At 44.9% G+C, this 23507-nt stretch overlaps 1 protein-coding gene across 1 annotated transcript in view; it reads right to left on the reverse strand.

The window, feature by feature from the left end:
* slco1c1 (solute carrier organic anion transporter family, member 1C1) overlaps positions 1-23507 on the reverse strand; it is a 29908-nt gene that overhangs the window by 4241 nt on the left and 2160 nt on the right. The window contains exons 2-12 of the mRNA XM_030382049.1: positions 14244-14416; positions 13061-13202; positions 9980-10112; positions 9629-9750; positions 7026-7172; positions 6311-6409; positions 5660-5905; positions 4896-5060; positions 3544-3739; positions 3260-3425; positions 1376-1548 (exon numbers count right to left, since the gene is read on the reverse strand). Of these exons, the coding sequence (XP_030237909.1) occupies positions 1376-1548; positions 3260-3425; positions 3544-3739; positions 4896-5060; positions 5660-5905; positions 6311-6409; positions 7026-7172; positions 9629-9750; positions 9980-10112; positions 13061-13202; positions 14244-14339 (1685 nt within the window). The 5' untranslated portion in view covers positions 14340-14416. The remainder of the gene's footprint in view (positions 1-1375; positions 1549-3259; positions 3426-3543; positions 3740-4895; positions 5061-5659; positions 5906-6310; positions 6410-7025; positions 7173-9628; positions 9751-9979; positions 10113-13060; positions 13203-14243; positions 14417-23507) is intronic.

Below are 23507 nucleotides of genomic sequence, written 5' to 3' on the forward strand. Positions count from 1 at the left end.
TCTGGACGTTCACCACGCTGCCATATGCTGCTGCTTGGACTGACAATTATCTCTTGCCAGCACTTGTTGTCCAACTGGAAAGGTTCTGACATGGCGTGTTCCTGCTTTGATGTGACCTCAGTCGCCTTCCCATTAATAATACAGCTGGAGCTTGGCCTGTTGTAGAAGGGTGAGCGTTTCGATAAGGATGTAGGAGCTTTTCCATTTTGAATTGCAGCGACTACTAAGCAGTTTAAATGGCTTTCATGGACTGCTTAAACGACTGGATCAACCGCTCCTCAAGCCCATTTGGCAGGATGGTTAGGCACAGAGGTGGTATGCTTGATGCCAATTTGCCGGATGAAAGATGAGGATTCCTCGGGTGTAAATCGGCGGCCGTTTCTGGTAAATCTGTACTTTCAAAGACCGTCCAGAGGACTTCAACCGTTTTTGTTGATGTGGCATTTTTCACTATGAAGACCTCTAGCCACTTTGAATACGCATCAATCACCAAGTGGAACATTCAATCCAGAAAAGGCGCTGCATATTCTACGTTGAATCCTCTACCTGGCCACCATATGCAGCTTCTAGCTCACAACGCCTATGTGTCCCTCATGGGCTGCTTCAAGCACTTCAGAGCCCAGCGTGGGCGGTCCTACAACCCTGGTGGCCCACGTGATGCTCCCATGACACAGATAGTTTCTCAGGTCGACCGAAGTACTCCAACTGTGTTTTTAGGTAGCAGGCCACCCTGCACCATCGTTTTTTTCTCGACCAGTCTCTTGATTGTTTTTTTCGTACTGATGCCAGGCAAGTTCTCCTTCTCGGTCAGGGGGGAAAATTTCAGCCGGATCCTCGGATATGGAGTTTTCCTTTGGCTCACATGGCAGTGGTGGGAGTTCAACAGCATTTCCATGCTGTGTTGTTCCTTTGTACCATATCATGTGGTCCTGGGCGCCTAAGAACAATGCCCATCTCTGTGAGCATGCTGCAGTCATAGCCGGGATCGATCTTGTCTCTCTTTTTTCTCCTATCTTGAATGTCAGGTCACAGCCTTTGGTTCTCTCTTCCAGGTGACCTTCGCTTGAACCAAGTCATTCTTTTGATGTCAACTGACAAAAAAGAAATCTCGGCCAGCTCCTGTCCACACTTTGTTAGCTCTGCATCAAGTTTAGAAAGATGGGAGCATGGCCCATCAAATTAACATCATCCAAATAGCCCTAGGTGCCTGGAATTCACTGTAGGATCTGATCTTTAGCTTGCTGCCTAACAATACTAACCATATATATATGACTCAGATCTGACATTATGTATTATATCACTACTGTCTGACATTATGCATCATATATCAGCTAGTTTCTTACATTATACATTATGTATTGAATTTATATCTGACCTTATGAGCAGCATGTAACCGGGGGTCCCACCCAGAGATATGATGAAGGAGGTGATGACGGACAGAGCCAGGAAGTACGGGAACATCCGGTCACAGTCCTCTCTGTCGAGGCACTGGCCCGTCCTGGCTGTTAGGTTACCAGCAGAACCAACGCAGCTACACTGAGCGAAGACCTGAGGGGCGCACACACACACACACACACACACACACACACACACACGCACACGCACACGCACACGCACACACACACACACACACACACACACACACACACACACACACACACACACGTACGTTTATTAAAATACCTGCTTAAAGTCTCCCTAGGGTGTGGACCCTGGTATATTTGTAAATCATAATCCCCCTTAATGCATAGTAATTGTGTAGAATAAATAAATAAAATATTTATGTTTGGATCAATTGCGAATTTCCTATTGCTATTGATTTACTATATTATTTGATATATACTGTCTCCAGAAGCTTTGTTATGCATCGGCTCCGTTCCTCATTAGCGTTCAAAGAAAGAGACCACATAACTTATTGATAGTCGCATGTAAAGGAAGCTGGGCTGAGCTACATCTGAGAACTCCATTGAAGGATTAAACCTGAGCTGGAATTTGATGTGAATAACATACGAATGTGAAAGATAGATGAGACAATGGATGATGAAGAGATAGCAGAAGAGATAATAGATCAAATGAGGCTAAGGTCATCTTGCTTGATTGAGGAAATTTAGCAGCTGAGACATATTTATGTTCTACTGCTCATAGACATAGTTTGGATTTGTATTGATTGATAGCATTAGGTGCCAGACAATGACATCAGATTCTATGGGCGACAAAAGGCTTAATGAGACAGAAATTACAGAAAATAGACTACATTATTTTGGAAATACAAGGACAACTCCAGAGAAACATCCAAAGGCATCCATGTTTGTTGGTTCAAATCTTCTGCTTCAAGCTTGTTTTACAAGCCCCCTGATGAGTTACAACGCCAAATACAGGAGGGCTCTGGGACTTATTTCGCTGTGCTGGAGTCTGTGGCTTTAAAGGTAATCGCGTTATCCCCTATTAGACTGAACATATTTTTGAGGATGTCGACACAAAGTATGACGTTGATGTATTTCATGGATTAGAAATAAAAATCTTCGATTATGAAAAAAAAAAAAAAAATCATTATGATGTCAATAACATATAATAATTGATCATTAGTGCTCCAAAACAAGTAAAAACACATAAGAGGCTTGGGATTTCGGCAAAATGACACAAGACTGTAACATAATTCACACATTCATACCAACAGGCCACATATGCCCTTGCCAATTAAAAGAGGCTTCTTTCTCATGCTAAGGAGGGATCCGGAGCCTAGGGAGGCGTCCAGCTCATACTGGAGGCCATTCATCATGTGTATATTCTAGAGATACGAGTGGTCAAGATGTTCGAGAGACCCAGATGCTCAAGGCCACAAGAACAAGTGTAATTCCCGACCATAAACCAAGTTGCAATGCCAACACATAGCCGCGCGGGAGTTCAGCACCATGCTTAGCCAATCAGAGCACATAACTGAGTCTACGCCTGCCCAGTAGATGAGTCACAAAACTTAGCCCAGGGGGCTAGAACGCTCCAGGTAACGCATCCTTCAGATGCCCTACTAAGTGTATCGCCACGCAGGCCCATACAATTCCCCTCCTTTTGCTTCATAGAGACTAGGCCAAAACTTTACCAAATAAAGTGAGGTAAAGCGATCCTGACTCGGCAGACTTTTTCCAAAAGAACGAGGCAAGACAGACGTCCGTCAAAAGAGAGAACCTCAGTGGTCCTTAAAGCTACAGCTCTACAGAGGATAGCCTTGGGGGAGGGGAGGGGGGGGGGGGGTACTGCTTACAGTGTTGCTCCCAGAGCCATCGGAGCGGGTGCAGCCGGCCAGACAGGGGGACACGTACGTGATGCCGTCCTCCCCACACACCGGGTCCCAGTCGTTGGCTGAACACACGCAGTCCGAGTTGCACGCTGTGAACGCCGAGGGCTTATCGAAGAGCAGCACGTCCATCCTGGGAGCACAGAGAGACGGAGAAGGCAGAGGGAGGATTTACAGACACAGTTATGAAATTATGATCTCTATGTGTGCACATGATGAAGTGGGCATGTGTCTCCCCCGTTTCATCTCACCCGTCGTACGGCACCGTCACCCCGGCCACCTTGGCGTTCTCGCAGCTCATGGCGAAGAAGAACAAAGAGAGGAAGTAGCCAATCAGAGAGGTGCTGAAGGCAAACTTGGCCGCGCCCATCAGGCTCAGCTTCAGCTTCTTCATGCATAGCCCCCCGGAGAACATGCCCAGTGCCACCGCTGGGATGTTGACCACGCCTGCAGGTCACACAGCGGAGGCAACACGGCCCAGGGAAATACCCAGGTTAATACTCAGGTTAATGCCCAGGTTAATACTCAGGTAAATACCCAAGTTAATACTCAGGTTAATACCCAGGGAAATACCCAGGGAAATACCCAGGTTAATACTCAGGTTAATGCCCAGGTTAATACTCAGGTAAATACCCAAGTTAATACTCAGGTTAATACTAGAGCTGTCAAGTGATTAAAATATTTAATCGTGATTAATCGCATTAATGTCATAGTTAACTCTAATTAATCGCGATTAATCGCAAATTCTTTTTCTATGCTAAATATCCCTTGATTTTTTTGTCCCATAATTCTTCTCATTTTAATTCTCTTATCAACATGGTGAAGTGCATCGGCTTGCCTTGTGCAAATGATTTTTTATTGATAACAACATTGGCATATACACTGATCAAAACAGGACGATACAAAAAAAGAGCCTATAGTGCAATTGAACGACTGCTTTGAACAAATGTCATTTGAACATAGCAGTCAGGCTACTGCTTCTTTGTTTTGAGCCAAAGAAGAAAAAAAAAAAAAAAAAAAAATTTTATAAAATAATTGCGTTAATCGCGCGATAAAAAATTTAACGCCGTTAAATTTGGTTTGCGTTAACGCCGTTAATAACGCGTTTAACTGACAGCTCTAGTTAATACCCAGGGAAATACCCAGGGAAATACTCGGGTTAATGCCCAGTTTAATACTCAGATTAATACCCAAGTTAATACTCAGGTTAATACCCAGGGAAATACCCATTGGAAATACCCAGGTTAATACCCAGGTTAATACTCAGGTTAATACTCGGGTTAATACTCAGCTTGATACTCAGGTTAATACTCAGGTTAATACTCAGGTTAATACCCAGGGAGATACCCTGGCTCGCTGTACATTATCCCGACTACTTACTATATGATATAACAAAAAATAGTTGTATTGATTTACAATTATTTTATTGCCTCCGCCAGAGGAAATTGTCAGATTGGGAATAGTGTCCATAGCAACGGCCTGTCATATAAAGAAGAGGTCTGCCATACAGAGATAACAGCTGAATGCCGTAATTAACTAATAACTACAAATGATAAAGTACTAGGAAAAGTATAAATAAAGTACTATGGGTTTAACAACCTACCCATGAGGAAGTTGGCCTTGGAGGCTGACTGCCCGAAGTGCTGCTCGATGTACTTGGGCTTGTAGGTCACCATGCCGATGAGGGAGTTGAGCTGGATGATGGTAACACACAGGTAGATCAGGTAAATGGGGTTTCCCAGCAAGATCCGCAGGGTCGGGATGAAATCTGTAGAGGGAACACCGCTGTTAGAAACACACTGCAGGCCTCAGATCTTAGGGTCTTTAAATCTATAATGAGTATTGTTAATGTTGCATATTATAAGTTGTATTATTATTGATATTAATTATTCATAATTTATTTAGCTTTTCATTGTTTTTAATAAAATATTTGTATTGTGAACTTTATACCCGACTGCTATACTGGAGAGCTTTTTATAAAACAAAGATATAAATGACAGCAGTTAAATATGCTAAACAACTACTACTAATGCCTCGCATGTCAAAATAAAATGTCTTAAATGTAAGGTTACCATAAGTACATTTCACTCCACCGTCCTAGGAGGATAATTATAGGAAGAGGAGGAACCACTTTGTCTTCATTAACGCTGGCATTATACAGAGGGAAATGAATCCACTGTCAGAAAACTGTTCTAGACGCAACAATACTCATCATGAGGAGACACACCTCAAAGGGGTGAGGAGATACGCTTGTTCAAATGTGAGCTTTTTCAGGCAATTGCTATAGCGCCGCCATAGTATTATTACAACAATAAAAAAATACAATAAATACAGTACAAAATACCAAACTTTCTAAAACCTCTGTACCTCTGGCCATCTCCAGGAACCCCGTGGGCTCGTCTGCGGGGTACTTGTTCTCCAGCAGAGGGGAGTCTTTGATGAAGCTGGTCTGCTCCGGGGTGCACCGCGTTGCGCCCTTCTGCCCGACGGGCAGGGAGCGGGGCAGGAACCAGAAGGGGACGGCCGACAGCAGGGTCAGAACCCCGGCTATGAGGTAGCCCAGCCACCAGGCCCCCACCCAGCGGGAGTCTGAGGGCCCGATGGAGATGGTCTCTGGACAGGGACAGAGGGGGCGCTTTGTGAATATGTACACTGTTTTCTGCATTGAAATGGGAGCAACTTTGTTTTGGTGATTTATTTTTGTAATTTTTTTTATGCTTTTATATCAGAGTGAGATAGATAAGAAGGTATGGGAGATAGAGGGGAGGACATGCAGCAAAGGACCACTGGACCTCGAACCCAGTTACCTTCATTGGGGAGTCGAATACGCTAACCATTATATTTCATTATCTTAGTGGCCAAACAAATGAAGGTCAAATCTAGCATCATGTATGCTAGCCAGAATATATCTTGGATATCGCTTCGCAAAATATCATGCGAGATAACCCTTTTAGAAATTTCCTGAAAAGCTTTCTCGTAAGCCAAAGGTAAGGTAAAAGTATCTGTATAGGCACTCACCCATGTTTACAAATCCAATGTCCACGTAGATTTTGGCGCACATGGACCCCAACAGGTAACCAAACACGGGGCCCACGACCGAGATGGTTTGCACACAGCCTGGGGTATCCATAACACAACAAAGAACACAAATAAATTAAGAAATACATGAAAGAAGCCGATGTGTGCGTACATGCAGCATGGTGATATAAAATCACTTAAGGTGAATCTCCACAACAGTATTCATTTATAAAGTGAGATTATAAAGTAAATGAACACATACATAACAACAAAGTTATGTATTAAATGGCCATTTCCCCCATAGGCAAACATGTAGGTCAGACCTTTTTGCATAATTAATTATAATACATCCACCGTACAGATTACAAGATGCGGTCTAGCAGCTGCACTAGATCTTCCATCCCAGTCCGAACAAATCGACAGACAACAGACTACAGTTCTCTTATTTTACCGTGGACTGGATAAAAGTGGCAGCCAAATGTGTGACATTTTAATGGAATTGTATCCTATTTTTGTACATTACATCCATCAAAGGTTGATCCATGCTTGAGCTCCTCACACAAATACAACACCCGATACAACAACGGGGAAATCAATACTTCCAACACCCCCAGAGCAATCATCACCTCAACAAGTCTGAACTAACCAAGTGACCCGAACAGCAGACGAAAATGTAAAATACAACTGTAACAAGTAGTGTTTGTGCTTCTCTTACCGACATACAGAGCAGCGTTCTCCTGGCTGGCAAAGTCGTCTATGTAAGAGATCCCTAGAGGCTGGACAGGAGTCTCTCCTATCCCTCGCAGGACGTTTCCCAGCAGCACGTAGATCCACATGGACATGTTGGATTCTCCTTCACATTCTGGTACCAACACAGGAACGCACTACAGTTGGCCATTGATCTTAACACACCTCATATGTTTGTGTGAGTGCGTGTTTGCACGGGTGTATATGTGTATATGAGTGTGTGTGTGTGTGTGTGTGTGTGTATATGATTGTGTGTGTGGGTGTGTGTGTGTATATGAGTGTGTGTGTTTGGGTGTGTGTGTGTGTGTGTGTGTGTGTATGAGTGTGTGTGTGTGTGTGTGTGTGTGTGTGTGTGTGTGTGTGTGTGTGTGTGTGTGTGTGTTTCTATGTGTGTGTGTGTGTGTGTGTGTGTGCGTGCGTGCGCATGTGTGTGTGTGTGCGTGTGCGTGTGTGTGTTGTGGCAACCCGTCTCTGGCACAGGGCCCCTGGAGGTCAAGGGGGCAGGTTGTGGAGGCGGTGTACCACCGATTCTCAACAGATGGCGCCAGTAAGAACATCGGTGCCAATCATTAAAATGCGGAGCACCTGAGGAGCAGGTGGGGAAGCATGCTTTAAAAAGCATGCTTCCACACTCAGGGCACTTCCACACTCAGGGCACATTCAGGGCTCTCCTGGTTCGCGTGTGCGGAGAGACCAGTCTCGTGGGTGATGTGATTCCACCCGGAGGAACAAGACTGTCGATTCCTCCCAAGCTGAGTTTTGTTTGCTTTGGTAGATATATGATTTATTATTGAATAAAAGTGCCATTTTGGCTCTAAGTAATCTCCAGTTCGTGTGCTTATTGGAAGGAGGCGGCTCACTCACCAAGCCGGGTTGCCACATATGGTGGAGGATGCGGGCAGCTCGACCAATCTACGGACCATCTTTTAAGTAAACGCCGACTTCCATTGGAGGCAGCTCAACCAAGTTACCATTTTTCCTTTCAAATGGATGAACGAACCCCAATGCAGAGCCGCGACCGAGCCACAGGTTTTTCAGTGGACGCCAGAACCCCGATGCAGAGCTGCAGCTGCCACCCAGAGAGAAACTGAACTCCTCCTCCTCCGAGAGGCAGTCCAACAGCTCGAGCAGGGGCCCACGATCAACGAGAAGACCAAGCAGATCCAGGAAAGGCCTGAGGAGAAGGGCACCCTGAACAGGGAGATCCAGGACCTCAAGGACATGCTGGAGGTTAAGGAACGGAAGGTCAATGACCTACAGAACAGGATGGAGAACCTGCAAGAACAGCTGAGGGACAAGGAGAAGCAGATGGGCAGCCTGAAAGGGAGGATCAAGTCGCTGCAGGCGGACAACACCTCCGACACAGATAGCGCCCTCACCACGTTGGTGGAATCCCTCGCTGAGCAGGAGCATACCATCCAGCGGCTGAAGGAAAAAAGGTTCCAGGATAACCAGGAGAAAGATGAGGAGCTGGTGGCCAGCAGGACTTTGCTGGAGAAGATGAGGGTGGAGCACAAGATGGCCCTGGAGGAGACTCCCGCCAGAAACGAGGCCCAAAGCATGGACTGGTTCCGGGAGAGGGAGGCACTGAAGGCCCAGCTGTTGGGTTTGATGAAGGAGCTGGAAGAGAACCAGCAGGTCGCCCAACAGCTGAGCTTCAACGTCGGTCCCCAGCCCCAGCCAATTGAGACTCGTCAGGACAGACGGGGAACAGCGCCACCTGGACGGGCAGCCCAGCCGAGGCGACGCGTCCGAGATGTGGAGAGGCGGGATCGCATCCATCAGTTCCAAGAGGGGGAGGAACGGGAGCACCTGATCCGCAAGAGGAACTGACTGGAGGTGGAGAAGCGGCGTCCAGACGCCGACTGCATGGAGCTGCAGTTCCTGGAGCGTGAGCGGCAGCGCATCAGGGTTGAGCGCCGGCGTGAGCGGTACGGCATCTAGCGGGAGCGGGTCGAGCTGCGCCGGCAGCAGGAGCAGCTACGCTTCGGGCAGAACTACCGCTCCAGAAAGAGGGCCTACAGGTTCCAGGGGGGTCCCCGGCCGGGGCGGGCCAATGCAAACACCTTATCCAGCCGCGACGCGGGTTGCTGGTCAGTCAGAGGTGCCCCGAGCCTTCAACAAAGGGTGGAGGAGTGTGGCAACCCGTCTCTGGCAGAGGGCCCCTGGAGGCCAAGGGGGCAGGTTGTGGAGGCGGTGTACCACCGATTCTCAACAGATGGCGCCAGTAAGAACATCGGTGCCAATCATTAAAATGCGGAGCACCTGAGGAGCAGGTGGGGAAGCATGCTTTAAAAAGCATGCTTCCACACTCATTCAGGGCTCTCCTGGTTCGCGTGTGCAGAGAGACCAGTCTCGTGGGTGATGTGATTCCACCCGGAGGAACAAGACTGTCGATTCCTCCCAAGCTGAGTTTTGTTTGCTTTGTTAGATATATGATTTATTATTGAATAAAAGTGCCATTTTGGCTCCAAGTTATCTCCAGTTCGTGTGCTTATTGGAAGGAGGCGGCTCACTCACCAAGCCGGGTTGCCACAGTGTGTGTGTGTGTGTGTGTACATATGAACGTACTTGTGTTGGGCACGCCGGGCAGGACGCTGCCTTGGGCCACGATGGCGGCTGAATTTTTTGGGCAGGGAGCCGGGCTGTCGGTGGAGTTGATCTCCCAGCGCACCGACGTTTCAAACTCATAGCTACACACACAAAGTTAGCACGGCCTTGTTAGGTGGTTCAGCAGATTCAGATATTCACATGAGCCAATATTTAGCCTTCATGGCCACATTCATAGAACGAATGTCGACAAATAAGTCAAATCACAAAACAAACTGAAAGCATGCCCTGAGAGACCTTCCTCAGTTGAAGTGTGTTCAACAGAATAAGGGTATCGCATCATAAGCAGTGTCTGCCTGTCTCCTTACTCACCGGCCGATAATGAAGTGAGGCAGGGCAATGATGAAGGTGCCAATAGACATCAGCAGACAGCCAATGGCGATGATCTTTGGCCGGTGGAGCTTTGCTCCAAAGTAGCTGACAAACGCAATCACCAACAGGTTCCCTTTGAAGGAAGAGCATGACAGATGAAATGCGATTGATTGTCGCCTTGCGTGGACACATGCAAAGAAATCCAAGAAAAAAACCTTCCTTGATATTTAATGAATGTTTGTTTTTTGTGTGAATCTAATAATTCCATTGCAGTTGAGGATTACCTCATGTTAATGTAAAACACTTGTGGATGACAATCACTTGATTGAGTAGACAGTATTTCAAAAGCAAACAACATTAAAATATATTCACAAAAAAAGCAGCAAAGGAAGACTAAAAAGAAAGCAAACCAAATACGGCAAAGAAGACTAACTGTAGCGACTACGTAGAAGAAACTTAAAGGGGATGAGAAGATGAGGTTGGGCTTGTTTGACACACTACCAAAAAAGACTCGCTGGGAACCCGGAAAAATATGTTCCACTAACATTGATTACTGAATAGTATCTACTTCTTATAATAATAATAATAATAATAATAATAATAATAATACATTTAATTTAGACACGCCTTTCAAGACACCCAAGGTCACCTTACAGATAAGCACAAAGTCTAATCAAATCAAAGTAATTACAGCGATCAAATGTTGCGATCAAATGCATGATGCGATCAAATTCCGTTGTGGTCAACAAAAAGTATGGCGACCCTTTCACCCTCTCTTTCTCCATACAGGCCAACACGTGAATGGGTTAAACAGGTGCTTAATAGTAATTGAGTATCACCACCCATATCCACGGGTCCCAGCTCTCAAGCACATCGCAATCACAAAGAATGTACATAACAAATCCAAACTAATAAAAATATCACAAATATCAATCATGATAAACCTTATAATATTTCAAATATAACAATGAACTCATTCCTGGCTCCTACACTAACTAAATGCCCATATATGGCAATAGAACCAACTAGGAGACCAATTAGTGCAACACATTAGAATAGACAAAAACATGTTTGTTCCAGGCTTGAAGTTGATTTAGGGACAGAGACAGAGAATGAACCGAGGAATCCTACACAAAGCCGCGACAACATGAAAGAAAGGATACAGATAGAAAGAAAGATGAAAGACAGAAAGAAAGGAAAACGCCCGTGAAATAATAAGGAATAGAGAGTATACATTTACACATCAAAGAGGTTTATCATTATTTATTGACCCTGCTATTCTCGCTGATGCGTGACCTTAGAGATTAGCAACCTCCACAAGCAATCTGCTCCTTTCCTTTCGCCGCTTTCATCTCCTTTATCCCCCCCCCCCCCAACACACACTTCTGCGTCTTTATGCTTCCCTCCAACATGTTCTGTTACCATGGTAACCGTCCTATGGAAACAGCCTGTTGCCTAGACCACGAAGAGCTAAAGTATCCATGCAAGGTGAGAGAACAAGATGGAGTTTAAATTTGAGAGCCACACACACATACACACAGAGACAGAGACAGAGACAGAGACAGATAAACAGAGAGAGAGAGAGGGGGGGGGGGGGGGGGGGGGGAGAGGGAGAATGAGAGAGAGACCCCAGAAGGTGTTCACTACTGTAATGTGTTCAAGCTGTAAAAGTCCCATTTTGCTCAAGCGGACACAATACTGCCTAACTCTCTGAGCAAAGGTAAGGTAATGTGTGAATGCATGGTCTCCGGAGACAACATGCGTAAACCTAATTAGCATTCCATGTGTTCTCAGCTGATTATCTCCTCAGATAACCACAAATGGATCAGCTGACTTCCAGTAACAAAAGGTTACAGAAAAGGTTGCATTATTAGGCCTACTGCTGTAAGGGTCGGTAAAAAATCTATAAGGCAGCCTTAACCATTATTAGCACAGAGGAGAGGATAGCTACAAACTATAGTTCTGCAATACAAGTAAAGCTTAACACTAGGCGAATTGGTATGGATTTCCTTTTGGAGCTTATGTTATTTTTGTAATGCCTACATAATCGAAGATAGATGCAGTGTGTCTAGCCTGACTCAAGGGGAGCTATTGCTTCCTGTGGAATAGAGTCAATAACACAGTACTCATTCTTCATGTTTTTTTCAGCTCCTCAGGCTTAGTCATAATCATCAACAGCAAAAAAGTGTATAAATGACGTTGATAAAAGACTGTATGTCGTTGTGTTTACATTCATCTGCTTGGGTTGTCATTTCGGCTCCCAAACTAGGCGTGATGCATTTATTTGTCTCAAGCAAGTTTGCTGAAAAATATATAGCATAAATTAATTTATACAATCTCCATGGCAAGTCATGGGTAACTGTACCGTGACCCAATTTCCCTCCGGGGCTCAGTAAAGTACATCTGATTCTGTGTTATTCTCTGCTTATGTCAAGCCGATGTTAAGATGTGTTGATGGGGAACGACAGCAGTGGTATATCATCAACTCTCTAGGACAGACTCTCACACTTTGATCGCACAGCAAATCTATTCAACACAGCCATAAGGACTGGCACGCTAACAGCTTATTCACTGGAACAGGATCATGTCATTTTATCAGCCAACATTAGCAAGAGCGTTAGGGGAAATATCTCATGAAAACAACCACCACCTACACATCATTCACAAAAGTGTAGCATCTCCTTCTTTCTCTGCATCTCTCTCTCGCACACATGCACACACACACACACACACACACACACACACACACACACACACACACACACACACACACACACACACACACACATACACACACAGACACACACATACACACACACACACTCTCACACACACACACACACACACACACACACACACACACACACACACACACACACACACACACACACACACACACACACACACACACACACACACTTCCGTCTCCCTTGTGCTCCTGGAAGCCTTTATTAACTACCTTGAAAACATCAGATGTGTTACGCAATACAGGACGCCACTGGGGGGGCACGCCCGTGACACGGGGGCCACAAGCAGAGCGCCGGAGAACCGCGGCGAGGGGTGGGCCGCGGGCTTACTCACCGACCTCAAAGCTCCCGTCGATGACGCCGATCAGGTAGCTGGGTATGTCGAAGCGTCTCTCCAACTGGGTTATTGTGCTCTTCATGTAGCTCCCCGACAGAGACTTGGAGAAGTAGGCGAAGGACAAGGCCCCAAGAAACATCTGCAGGAAACAGAGAGAGAGAGGGAGAGAGAGAGGGGTAGAAAGAGAGATAGAAGGATAGAGAGAGAGGGACAAAAAGAGGGAGAGATAGAGGGAGAGAGAGAGGGAGAGAGAATGGGAGAGAGAGAGAGAGGGAGAGAGAGAGAGAGAGAGAGAGAGAGAGAGAGAGAGAGAGAGAGAGAGAGAGAGAGAGAGAGAGATTAATTGATTAAAGAAAGAAAGAATGAATAAGAAAATGAGGAAAGAACATAAGCATAAATACATATGCAAATATTACATCTCTTCATTTGCCAAAAAGCGATGCTTACTCACAGCCATTGGTAAATATGTATACACTATGTATGCAAAGAGCAAAGAGAGTTGTTGTTATTCCAACAGAGCGCATTCATGCTGCTCTCCTCACATGGGGATGGTATCACAACAACCTCTCAGTTCTGATTACTATGTCAAATGCATGGGAAACGTTTTTTTAACATTCAACTTTCTTGAATGGCTGGATTTGTGTTGAATGAGACAAGTGTTGTTATCCGGTTGGGTTCAACTGTCATTTGATCACAAGCATGGATTTAAGAAAATCTTGGACTGTCACCTTGTCCACTGAACTCAGGAGGACAGTTCTGCCCCTGCAGCTCTGATTAGTTGACCCTGCCTGTTTACAGTGTCTTCTATTTCCAACAGAAAGAGATAACTGGGAAAACGTTCAGATGAGATCGTTTTTTGCACAGGGTTAGAGACACTTTTTAAAACTCCTTGAACAAACAGACCTTTGGCAGTAAATTTAGAGGGCAAGCCCAATGTACCATTTATGTAGGTCTCTGATTGTAACCAACGAAGAGCAAACATTGTATGGGAACGCACAAGACCAAAACAAAGCCAACCAACTTCAAAACTCTCAAACCTTCCCAATGGTTTAACCTTGCTTGGTGTCTGCAGGGGTTACATGTACACACACACACACACACACACACACACACACACACACACACACACACACACACATACAAAGTGGACTTTCATCATTTGCAACGTTTCATGTCCTACCTTAAGGCTGGAGCAAGGGGACGAGCCTGCGTCTCTACTCGGGGCGTTAGATCTTCCATTCTCCCCCAAGCGGCCCTGTTCCGCTCCCACCGCCATCCTCCACAAATAGCAGGCGCTCTTCTTGGCCCCAGTCTCACCAGTAATTTAATTTCTGGGTCTTGATGCATGCAGTCCTGTGATGGATAATTGAGGCATGTGACCCACTTCTCATCCTTAGCACAACAACTGAAGTGTCTTTTTGGCAGAAAGGAGAGGAAACGCACATTCAAACACAGACTGTTGATCCTGTCAAGACGTTATAATGCCTCACTACTAGTAGTGTAGAAGCTGTGCTAGTGTGTCAGGGTTAGGTACGTTTTCACAACTTTTTACCAAACATTATTTTCTCAATTATTTTGGAGATTGAAACACTGTGCATCATAAGCTATTCAGAAAATTGCTAGACTAGTTCCGAAAAATAATAAATGGTCTTGTATCTCTCCTCTGACAGCTACCCAAGTGAATACTCATTGGGCTTAGATGCCTATTTGTTGTCAGCATGTATTTCGGGTAAAAGATTAAGGGACTCAAGTATGGGAAATTGCTATGGTCATTGTAGAATTTGCCTATTTAAATTGTGTCTGGACCCACAGTACCTGCAGTTTATTTTCTTTCTTTCTATTTTTGATTCTTTAATATTTTTATATTATTCTTATTCCCTAAACACCAATACAAATTCCTTGTAAGTGGTAAACTTAGTTGGCGATAAAGTAAATTCAGATTGTTATCATCCAAATGATTCACAGCTATTATTTGCTTTACACCCGGTAGCAGAGGGCATGCTACAGTGCTTTGCCCTTTGCCCAACTCCAGATGAATGCTAAGGCCTAAAAAATGTTTCGGTTTGGTTCCGGTTTCCGACCGACCCTGTCAATTTATGTGCGACCCAAATTATTTAATGAGCTTTAAAAAAAATAAAATGTAAATCAAAATCCGCTGCCGCTGGAAAAAATAAAATAAAAAAATAAAATAAATTCCCTACCTACCCATGACCTCAACTGACAACCAACAGGAACCAAACTTCTTTTTTTTTAGGCCTAAAGCGTTCCTTCGTTATGATATGTCGACGCAAAGACAAAAGAATGCTCAACACAGGTAGCATATGACTTTTCAATTTTAACATTGTATCCTACATAATTTTTTTATTTTGTGCATTTAAGTCCAGATTTAGACCATGATCAACCCATATCACTGCTGGCTAACCCACTGCTTTTCATCTAAAATAGTTTATTTTGGGACGGGTTAAGTTTTCCACCACTGTTACAAATGTGTATGGGCTAGGCTGGTGGTGGCAGTCCCAGGCCAAAGACCCAAAATAACCGGAGGGGTTCTTGACTTTCTGGCTGTCAGTATGGTACCAGGTAACCTCTGATCACCACCAAGTATTCACTCCTATTAAGCGCATACCAAAAACATAGCCTCTTCTGAAAACACAGCTTTACGGTTTTCCTCAATGTGCTTAGGGGAAAGTCCTCCTGACCTCTCTGAACATCAGCGCAAACCTATAATTGAACAAGGAATGTGCAACATTAAGGAGTTCATTCAGACTCAAATCGGATTGCTGTATCTGAGGCTTACGATTCAAAGCCATTGGTTAGTGTCAGATCTCACATGAAGGCAGGCTTAGCAAAGACTGTGGGTTGTCTGTTTACTAATTGGCGAGAAGGATTCAAATTTCAAACACTTCAACCTCGTCGCCTGCAAGGAACGCAGACATCATATATTATATATCGTCATCACTGATGATTCCTCTATGAGTTTTTTTCTTATAATTCCAACAATTGTATACAATATCTACCTATATTTAATGTGGAGACAGGTCCCTAGAGATAATAAAGATGGTGCATATCCACCATGTCAAGATAAGAATAAACAATATGCACTATATGCCTTCTTATTACCTGACATAAACACTCAGCACTTAGAATTCAGTATTCACAAGCAGATTTTGACGTCATTGAATAACTGAACTACTACCTCCCAAAACATCTGCGTTATCTGCCTCCTTTCACCTTGTCACTGCCATCATTCCCTTTGAGCGTGAGTGTTATTGCTGTTGTCAGATCCACTCGCTAATATTACATGCACAGGCAATAGGGTTGCCACGGTATATGGTATTACCGGTGTTGCACACCGGCAATACAGTTTTTTTTTTTTTCTGTAATAAAAAACAAATTCAGTAAAAATGAATAATATAATTATAATTAAGAAAATTAAAATGTGTAGAATAGGCCACAGTTCTGCTCTGTGCGGGAGAATTGTCGCGCCGAGAATTGACGTGCTTCCTTACAAGACCGGTAACCATAGCAACGCCGGTAAACAAACCCCGCGAAGCCCAATCCCTACGTGAGCTCCCCGCGCTACGGCCATCCGGAGGCGCACAGAGCTTTTGGCCGTGATATTATGATATATAAAATTATATTATATTATTATTGTATATTTAAGCAATAGATCACGACAGGCTGTGGTATGTGCTCATTATAACACTGTTAAGGGGCGTTGTCCGGCCCCGACGCGCAGCGGAGGGGCCGGCGAGTTTTCAGAAATGTAGGGGGATACTGTATATGAGCGGCCCCACGTCTAATGGCATGACCCTAAAGACACGTCAGACAGAGAAAGCGAGCAAGTTCGTGTTTGCTTGCTTTTGCTTGTTGTGGCACTCATGGAAGGCAAGAGGAGAAAAGAGAAAGGAGGGGCTGAAAAGGCCAGAATAAAGAAGAAGCGGATGCTGGAGGGGGATGCATCTAACTGCTCAAAAATAACGGATTTATTCCAAAGTCAGGCATTAACGAGTTGTGCAGGTGAATTGACAGAAAAACAGTTAGCCAGAGCTCCACCATTGACGCTATTGCTAGGCGGGAGCCAATCTGCTAGTCAAATGTGTATGTGCTGGCTGGTATATTTCAGACGAATTAATGACTTAACTGATCTTTCTCTTTTAATGGATGGAGAATATGTTAACAGATTTGGAACATGTAGTAGTAGTCGTGTCAACACGTTAAAACTAGGTCAACCGCCATCTTCTCGTCAACTCGCCTCTCACACTCGGTGATAGCGTCTTATATAACGTTCTTTATACAACGGGGGGCCTAAATCCAGCGATCTGATTGGTTCCTAACTGTTGTATAATGAGCGAATACATAACTGCTATGACGCCCGATCATTTTGTGAAAGTATCACTCCGCGCCTTGAAGTGGAAACCGGTACAACCGTTCTCTCGGAGGGACGCTAAAGTGTGTTGCATAGCGACCGTCGTGCATTTTGAAGGCAGCCAGGAGGGACTACTTTTTGATGTCTTTAATAAAACGGCTACTTTGACTTTCTTGGTTTCTTTTTAAATGTAGTGTGTCTATGACTTTCGTTTCGCCATAACAGTAACCGTTGTATAAAAGCAATAGATCACTTCAGTCAGTGGCATGTGCTCATTATACCACTGTGAAGGGGGTTGCCGGCCCTCCGCTGCGCGTCGGGGCCGGACAACGCCCCTTAACAGTGGTATAATGAGCACATACCACAGCCTGGCGTGATCTATTGCTTAAATATATAATAGTATAATATAATTGTATAGATAATATCACGGCCAAAAGCTCTGTGCGCCTCCGGATGGCCGTAGTGCGGGGAGCACTACGGCCGTCAGAGTTATTGAGCAGCAGATGAACCAGTCCAAAAATCGGACACGTTAACGGAGCACTGAACTAGGCCCTCTCGGATGCCATTTGTTTCACTACGACTCCTTTCAGCTGCACAACCCTAAAAAACTAAAAAAAATTTAGGACATGGCATGAAGGTAATTATGAGCCTTTGATTGATATCCAGACATTTTTTGCGGAGACACAATCCTGTTCCCCACTTGTATTGGAGTGGACGGCGATATCTACTTCTGGGCCACATGAAATGACGGACCCCCGTCCACAGCCAGCTTAAACAGCTGCAATACCAGGCTTGGCCTCTGAGCACTGGTAAAAAAAAAATAACAATAAAAAAAAGAAAAAAATAATTTTAATAATTAAATAATAAATTATTAAAATATAATTATCGCCTATTTATCGGCTACTTGAGACGATCGACGATGGAATCCATCTATCGTCGATAGTCGATAGAATCGACTATCGGCCCATCCCTAGTACGCGGCGCCATCTTTTTACTCCTTACAAGTCTTCTTTGGGGAAGGTGCCGGGTGGAGGCAGTGCTGTGCTGTATTTCATCTGGACCAGATGATTAGGGGTAAGCGGTTCTTAGCTGTCAGGACTGTTAACCACAGTGAGAGGTTGACTGTTGACTATGGCCATGGCTTCGTAGAGTATAGTCCGTAGTGAAGCATCGCTAAGTCTCTCCTTGGAAAGTGAAAGATTGGCATTCAGGACACTCCTTACAGTCTTGATCTGGCGCTCCCATACACCAACTGTATGACTGGAGTGGGGCGCATTCATGACAAAGTCACACTGCTTTTGTGACAGAAACATACTTAGTCTCTGTGCGTCAAGCTCTTTTAAAGCTGCCTTGAATTCGTTCTTCGCACCAACAAAGTTGGTGCCTTGGTCGCACTGGATTTGACGGCCTGCACCTCGAATAGCAATAAAGCATCTCAGACCATTTATGAAAGCATCGGTGGACATATCCTCTAACATCTCAATGTGGATGGCCCGTGAGCAGGTGAAGAGTAGCCCGTATCGTTTATTCTGTTTCCTGCCTTCCGTAGTGACAAAGGGGCCGAAGCAGTCCATACTGCAATACGTGAAGGGTGGGGACGGCTCTAAGCTCTCTACAGGTAAGTCACTCATTCTTTGGCCTTCTTGGGGTCTCCTCAGCCTGAGACAAGTCACACACTGGCGGATGTAAGATGATACAGCTCTGCTCATTTCAGGATTCCAGTAGCCACTGGATCTGATCTCATTCGTGGTGACGACTTTGCCCTGATGCTTTGTCTTTTCATGGTTATGAGCTATTATTATTTTTGTCACATGATGCTCCTTAGGAATGACGATTGGGTGCTTAAAAGAGTCAGCGAGGGATGAGTGTCGAAGTCTTCCTCCCACCTTGAGGGTACCATCATCATGTACTTCCACATCACCTCTCTCAATGATTTCTTTCATAGATGTTGTGTAGTCCTTCTTGTATTTCTCATCCCTGCTGAACCTCTGTTGAAGATGATTGTGCCTTATTTCCGCAAGTTTCTTATTATCTGGTAAAGTGTGGCCGTTGCTTAAAGGGCAGGGGCATCTCCAGATGTCCCTGTTCGTTTTTCTTAATGCCTTCTTTCAGTTTGCTCAGGAATATGAGATCCTCTTGTGAGACAGTCTTGTCGTCTCCTTTGGTGTCCTTGAAGTCTGACTCCAGTACACTAAAGACATCTATAGGTGTTACAGGAGGGAGTTCCTTTAAAGTGACTCTATGACACAGGCTGGTTTCTGTTTCATCAAGGCTTGGTGTTGAGTATCCAACAATGCTCCAACCCAAATCTGTGAGGATGGCGTAGGGCTCGTAGTCTTTACCAGTAATTACTTGTCTGGGTGTTAGTGTTACTGGTAAAGGAGAGGTGGCATAATTTTGTTGAGTGCTGTTAAGTGAGGCCATTTTCTTGCAGTTTCACATGAAACTGCAAGACTGTCTCACAAGAGGATCTCATATTCCTGAGCGAACTGAAAGAAGGCATTAAGAAAAACGAACAGGGACATCTGGAGATGCCCCTGCCCAGTTTCAGATGAGGGAATGTGATCCTGATTCACAAGAATGCACTCTTTAGTGTATGATGGAGGAAGGTTGATGTGGAGGCATGAACTGTAGCCTCTCACACGGAGCCCAGACACCCTGTCACTGATTGTGTTCTCTCCTAACAATGTGGTAAGTTTAAGCTTTACAGGGTAGGAGTCTGCATGTAATTGATTGCTCACTTCTCTGTCGATGAAGCAGCTGGCGCTACGAGTGTCTAATAATGCATAGACAAGCTGATCGTCAGATTGGTTTTTAACAGAAGACACCCACACAGGAATGATCATGGAAGTGATGCATGACTGACCTCCTTCAGTGACTGTGAGTGCCGTGGCTGTCGTGGTTTCATATACAGCGGTTGGATCTGTGTTCCCAAGTGACTCCGTCCCTTTCTTTTCTTCACGTCTTCTGAAGTTGTCATCATGAAGACAGGTAGGCTGCCTTCCCTCACATGTGTGGCGGTGACGACATTCCTTGGCGCTGTGATTTGCCTTGGTGCATCCGTAACACAGCTTGTTTTCCTTTATGTATGTTCGTCGATCCTCAAGGGAATTTCTCATGAAGTCTGGGCACTTGGAGAGTGGATGTTTATCATCTTTGCACCACATGCAAGTGAGCTTTGGTTTTACATAGTTTGATTTTGATTAATCACTGTTAAAGGCTGTTTGGGTGCTGAAAACATTGGCTTTTGTCTCTCTTGAGCTTCTTTTGTCCAGTGATGAATTAGAAGAATGAAGAGCATGTAGAGACGTCACTGGGTAACATGCCACTGTAACCTGCCGATTCCAACGGGCTGCTAACCAATCAGGAGTTTTCTGAGTTAGCTTTTGGTTTTCTTCGCAGTCACTTAATATTTCTAAGCCTTTAACATGTGGCATGGCTTGCAGGTAGGCGTTCAGGAAGTCTGAAAATGTTCTTAACCCTTCTGCATCTCTGGGCTGTATTTTCGACCATTTTGACAATTTCTCCCTGAAGGCTCTTTGGACGACAAATGACTGTCCATAGCGATGGTTGAGCCTATTCCATTCATCTTTGTACGCCTCTTCGTCGCTCAGATAAAAGGTGCCTTCAAGGAATTGGAGAGCAGGGCCACTCACATATTTCTTGAGGTAGAAAAGTTTATCAGATGAAGCAATACCCAAGATCCACGAGTGAGATGAATGAAGCCTTCCATTCAATGTAGAGGATGGGGTCCCCACTAATCACTGTGGGCATTGGCATTGGGAGTCTGTTCATGGCTATGCTTTCTTGAATTGCTTTGGCTAGATGGGACACATGAGTAGGGGATGCTGCAGCTGCAATAAGAGGGTTTTGGTGGTTTACAGGAGGGCTGGAAGTTATCCGTCTGTTGTCTAGCTGTATCAGTTTCCTATCTGATCTCTCTGTCATAGACCTCTAGCCTGCAGCGAGCTCTGCAGCTGCTTCTGCCCTTTTTGCAGCAATGCTCGGTGTGTCAGAGCGGTGGCGAGCACCTGCCTGAGAGGCTGAAACATAGATGGAATGAGCATAGTCTTGGGCTGTTAGCTGACGAAGACGAAGCCTTTCATCTTCTGCATTGAAATCTCCATCTATTGCTGCTAAACGTTCATAAACAATTTTCAGTGTATCATTACGCACAGCCTTGCATGCATCAGTTTTGCATCTCAGTTCATTGGATGGCGTGGCACGCTCACTAATGTCATTGTAAGCTTTCGTGATGTCCTTTTTTCCTTTTTCAATTGTGTCCGCCATTCTAGCAAGTTCTGATTCTGAGATGTCTTTCTTTAAATTTTCCCTGCATGTTCTGATTAGAATTTTCCATTCTTCGTACAGGCTGAGAAGTGCCTTTTCTTTTTTACTGAATTCCTCTTTTAGGTAGGCAGCCATTTTCTCTATCGACGGTGCAGCCGCTGCAGCTGCCCGGGGCCCAGACGGCGTCCGGGGCCCATGGAGGAAGAAAAAAAAATAATCGCCCAGGACGGGAAATGTGTCAGGGGCGCCACCACAGGCTTAATTAATTGACAAAATTATACGAACCCAACACCGCAGTGAGCAGGACAATGCGACCCCCCCCCCTGCTCTGAAGTCCTGTCGAGGGGCACAAAGTAAACATTTGCACCCGGGCATGATATCACCATGATGTTACGCCACTGGCTCTTACTGTAGCATTCCCCCGAAAGATGGTTTCACACTTGACTGATGGTTTTAAGATTTATTGAAAAATCCCCAAATCCAACGTAAGAGCTGGTTCCAAAACACATAAACAATAAATCGTTAGCTTACTTTTCATTCGGTTTTCAGTCTTTTCATCACATTAAGATAGCATCAATTCAACTTAATAGGTGCCAATAAAAACAAACGAAATAATACATAAGCCACATTTTTATATCACAGTATTATAGTATTACCTCCTCGGAGGGTGCTAAATATCTTTAACCGTCGGTTTATATTGCCGCTTTCGCTGAATCCCCGTTCAACTTATTATTGCAGTCAAAACCCGCAGGATAACAGGAAATACAAAAACGCACGCTTCAAAATAAAAGCCTTGTGCTAATAAAACAGGAAGTAATGGCGCGTTTCCACTGCAGGGTGCGGTACGGTTTGGTTCGCAAAGGTGCGGTACGGATTGCGTTTCCACCGCCAAAAGTGGGCGTGACCCAGACTGAGCCGTACTCGTTTTGCCCTTGTCTTCAGTACTCCTCCGTTGGGGTACTGAGACGCCTGAAAGGGTGCCGGAAAATTCGAGCTACACACCCCCTCCGTTGATTGGTCGACAGAATCATCACTTCCGGGCGACGTGGGGATAAAACAAACAGTAGCCTCGAGGTATTATTCTTTACAATAAACATGTCGCGTAAAACACTTGCTTGGGCGAACAAGGAGGTGGAGACGTTCCTCTGCATTCTTGGGGAGGAAGACGTTGTTTACGTAGCTGCCGCGGCGATCGACATCCGGCCTACCTTAAAGGGTACTGTCGGCGGTGGAAACGCGACCTCGGAACTGAGCTGGGCTATACCGCCCCCTCCCTACCGGACTGAGGCTAACCGAACCGTACCGCACCCTGCAGTGGAAACGCGGCATAAGACAATAAAAGCTTAGACCAGGACTATTCAACCTCCTTAACAAGTGGGCCGAAAAGGAAAACCACTGGGGGTTCATGGGCCACACAGAGTAAAACTACGTGAATAAATCGCTACAAATAAATCGTTCTTAAAGTAGTGTTAACTTAATATATATGATACTACTACATGGAATAAACTTGTCAGACGCATTCCTTCCTTCTTCACTTTTAATCGTATCATTATAAAAGATTTTGTTCTCACATATTTAGAATTCAACAATGTTGTTTGAATCATCACAAAACAGAACTACTGTACATATGAGACATTTTGAGCCAGTGAGTCAGTGAGAAAGATTGCACTGCCTTGTTTGCCTAGTTTGGCTCATCCTGAGACACTCATGCAGCTTCTCATAGTTCATGGAGCAACGTGCCCTTGTTCTGATGGCATTCATATGAGAAAACCTAGACTCACACGT

The sequence above is a fragment of the Gadus morhua genome, chromosome 16, assembly GCF_902167405.1.
Source record: "Gadus morhua chromosome 16, gadMor3.0, whole genome shotgun sequence".
NCBI lineage: Eukaryota > Metazoa > Chordata > Actinopteri > Gadiformes > Gadidae > Gadus > Gadus morhua.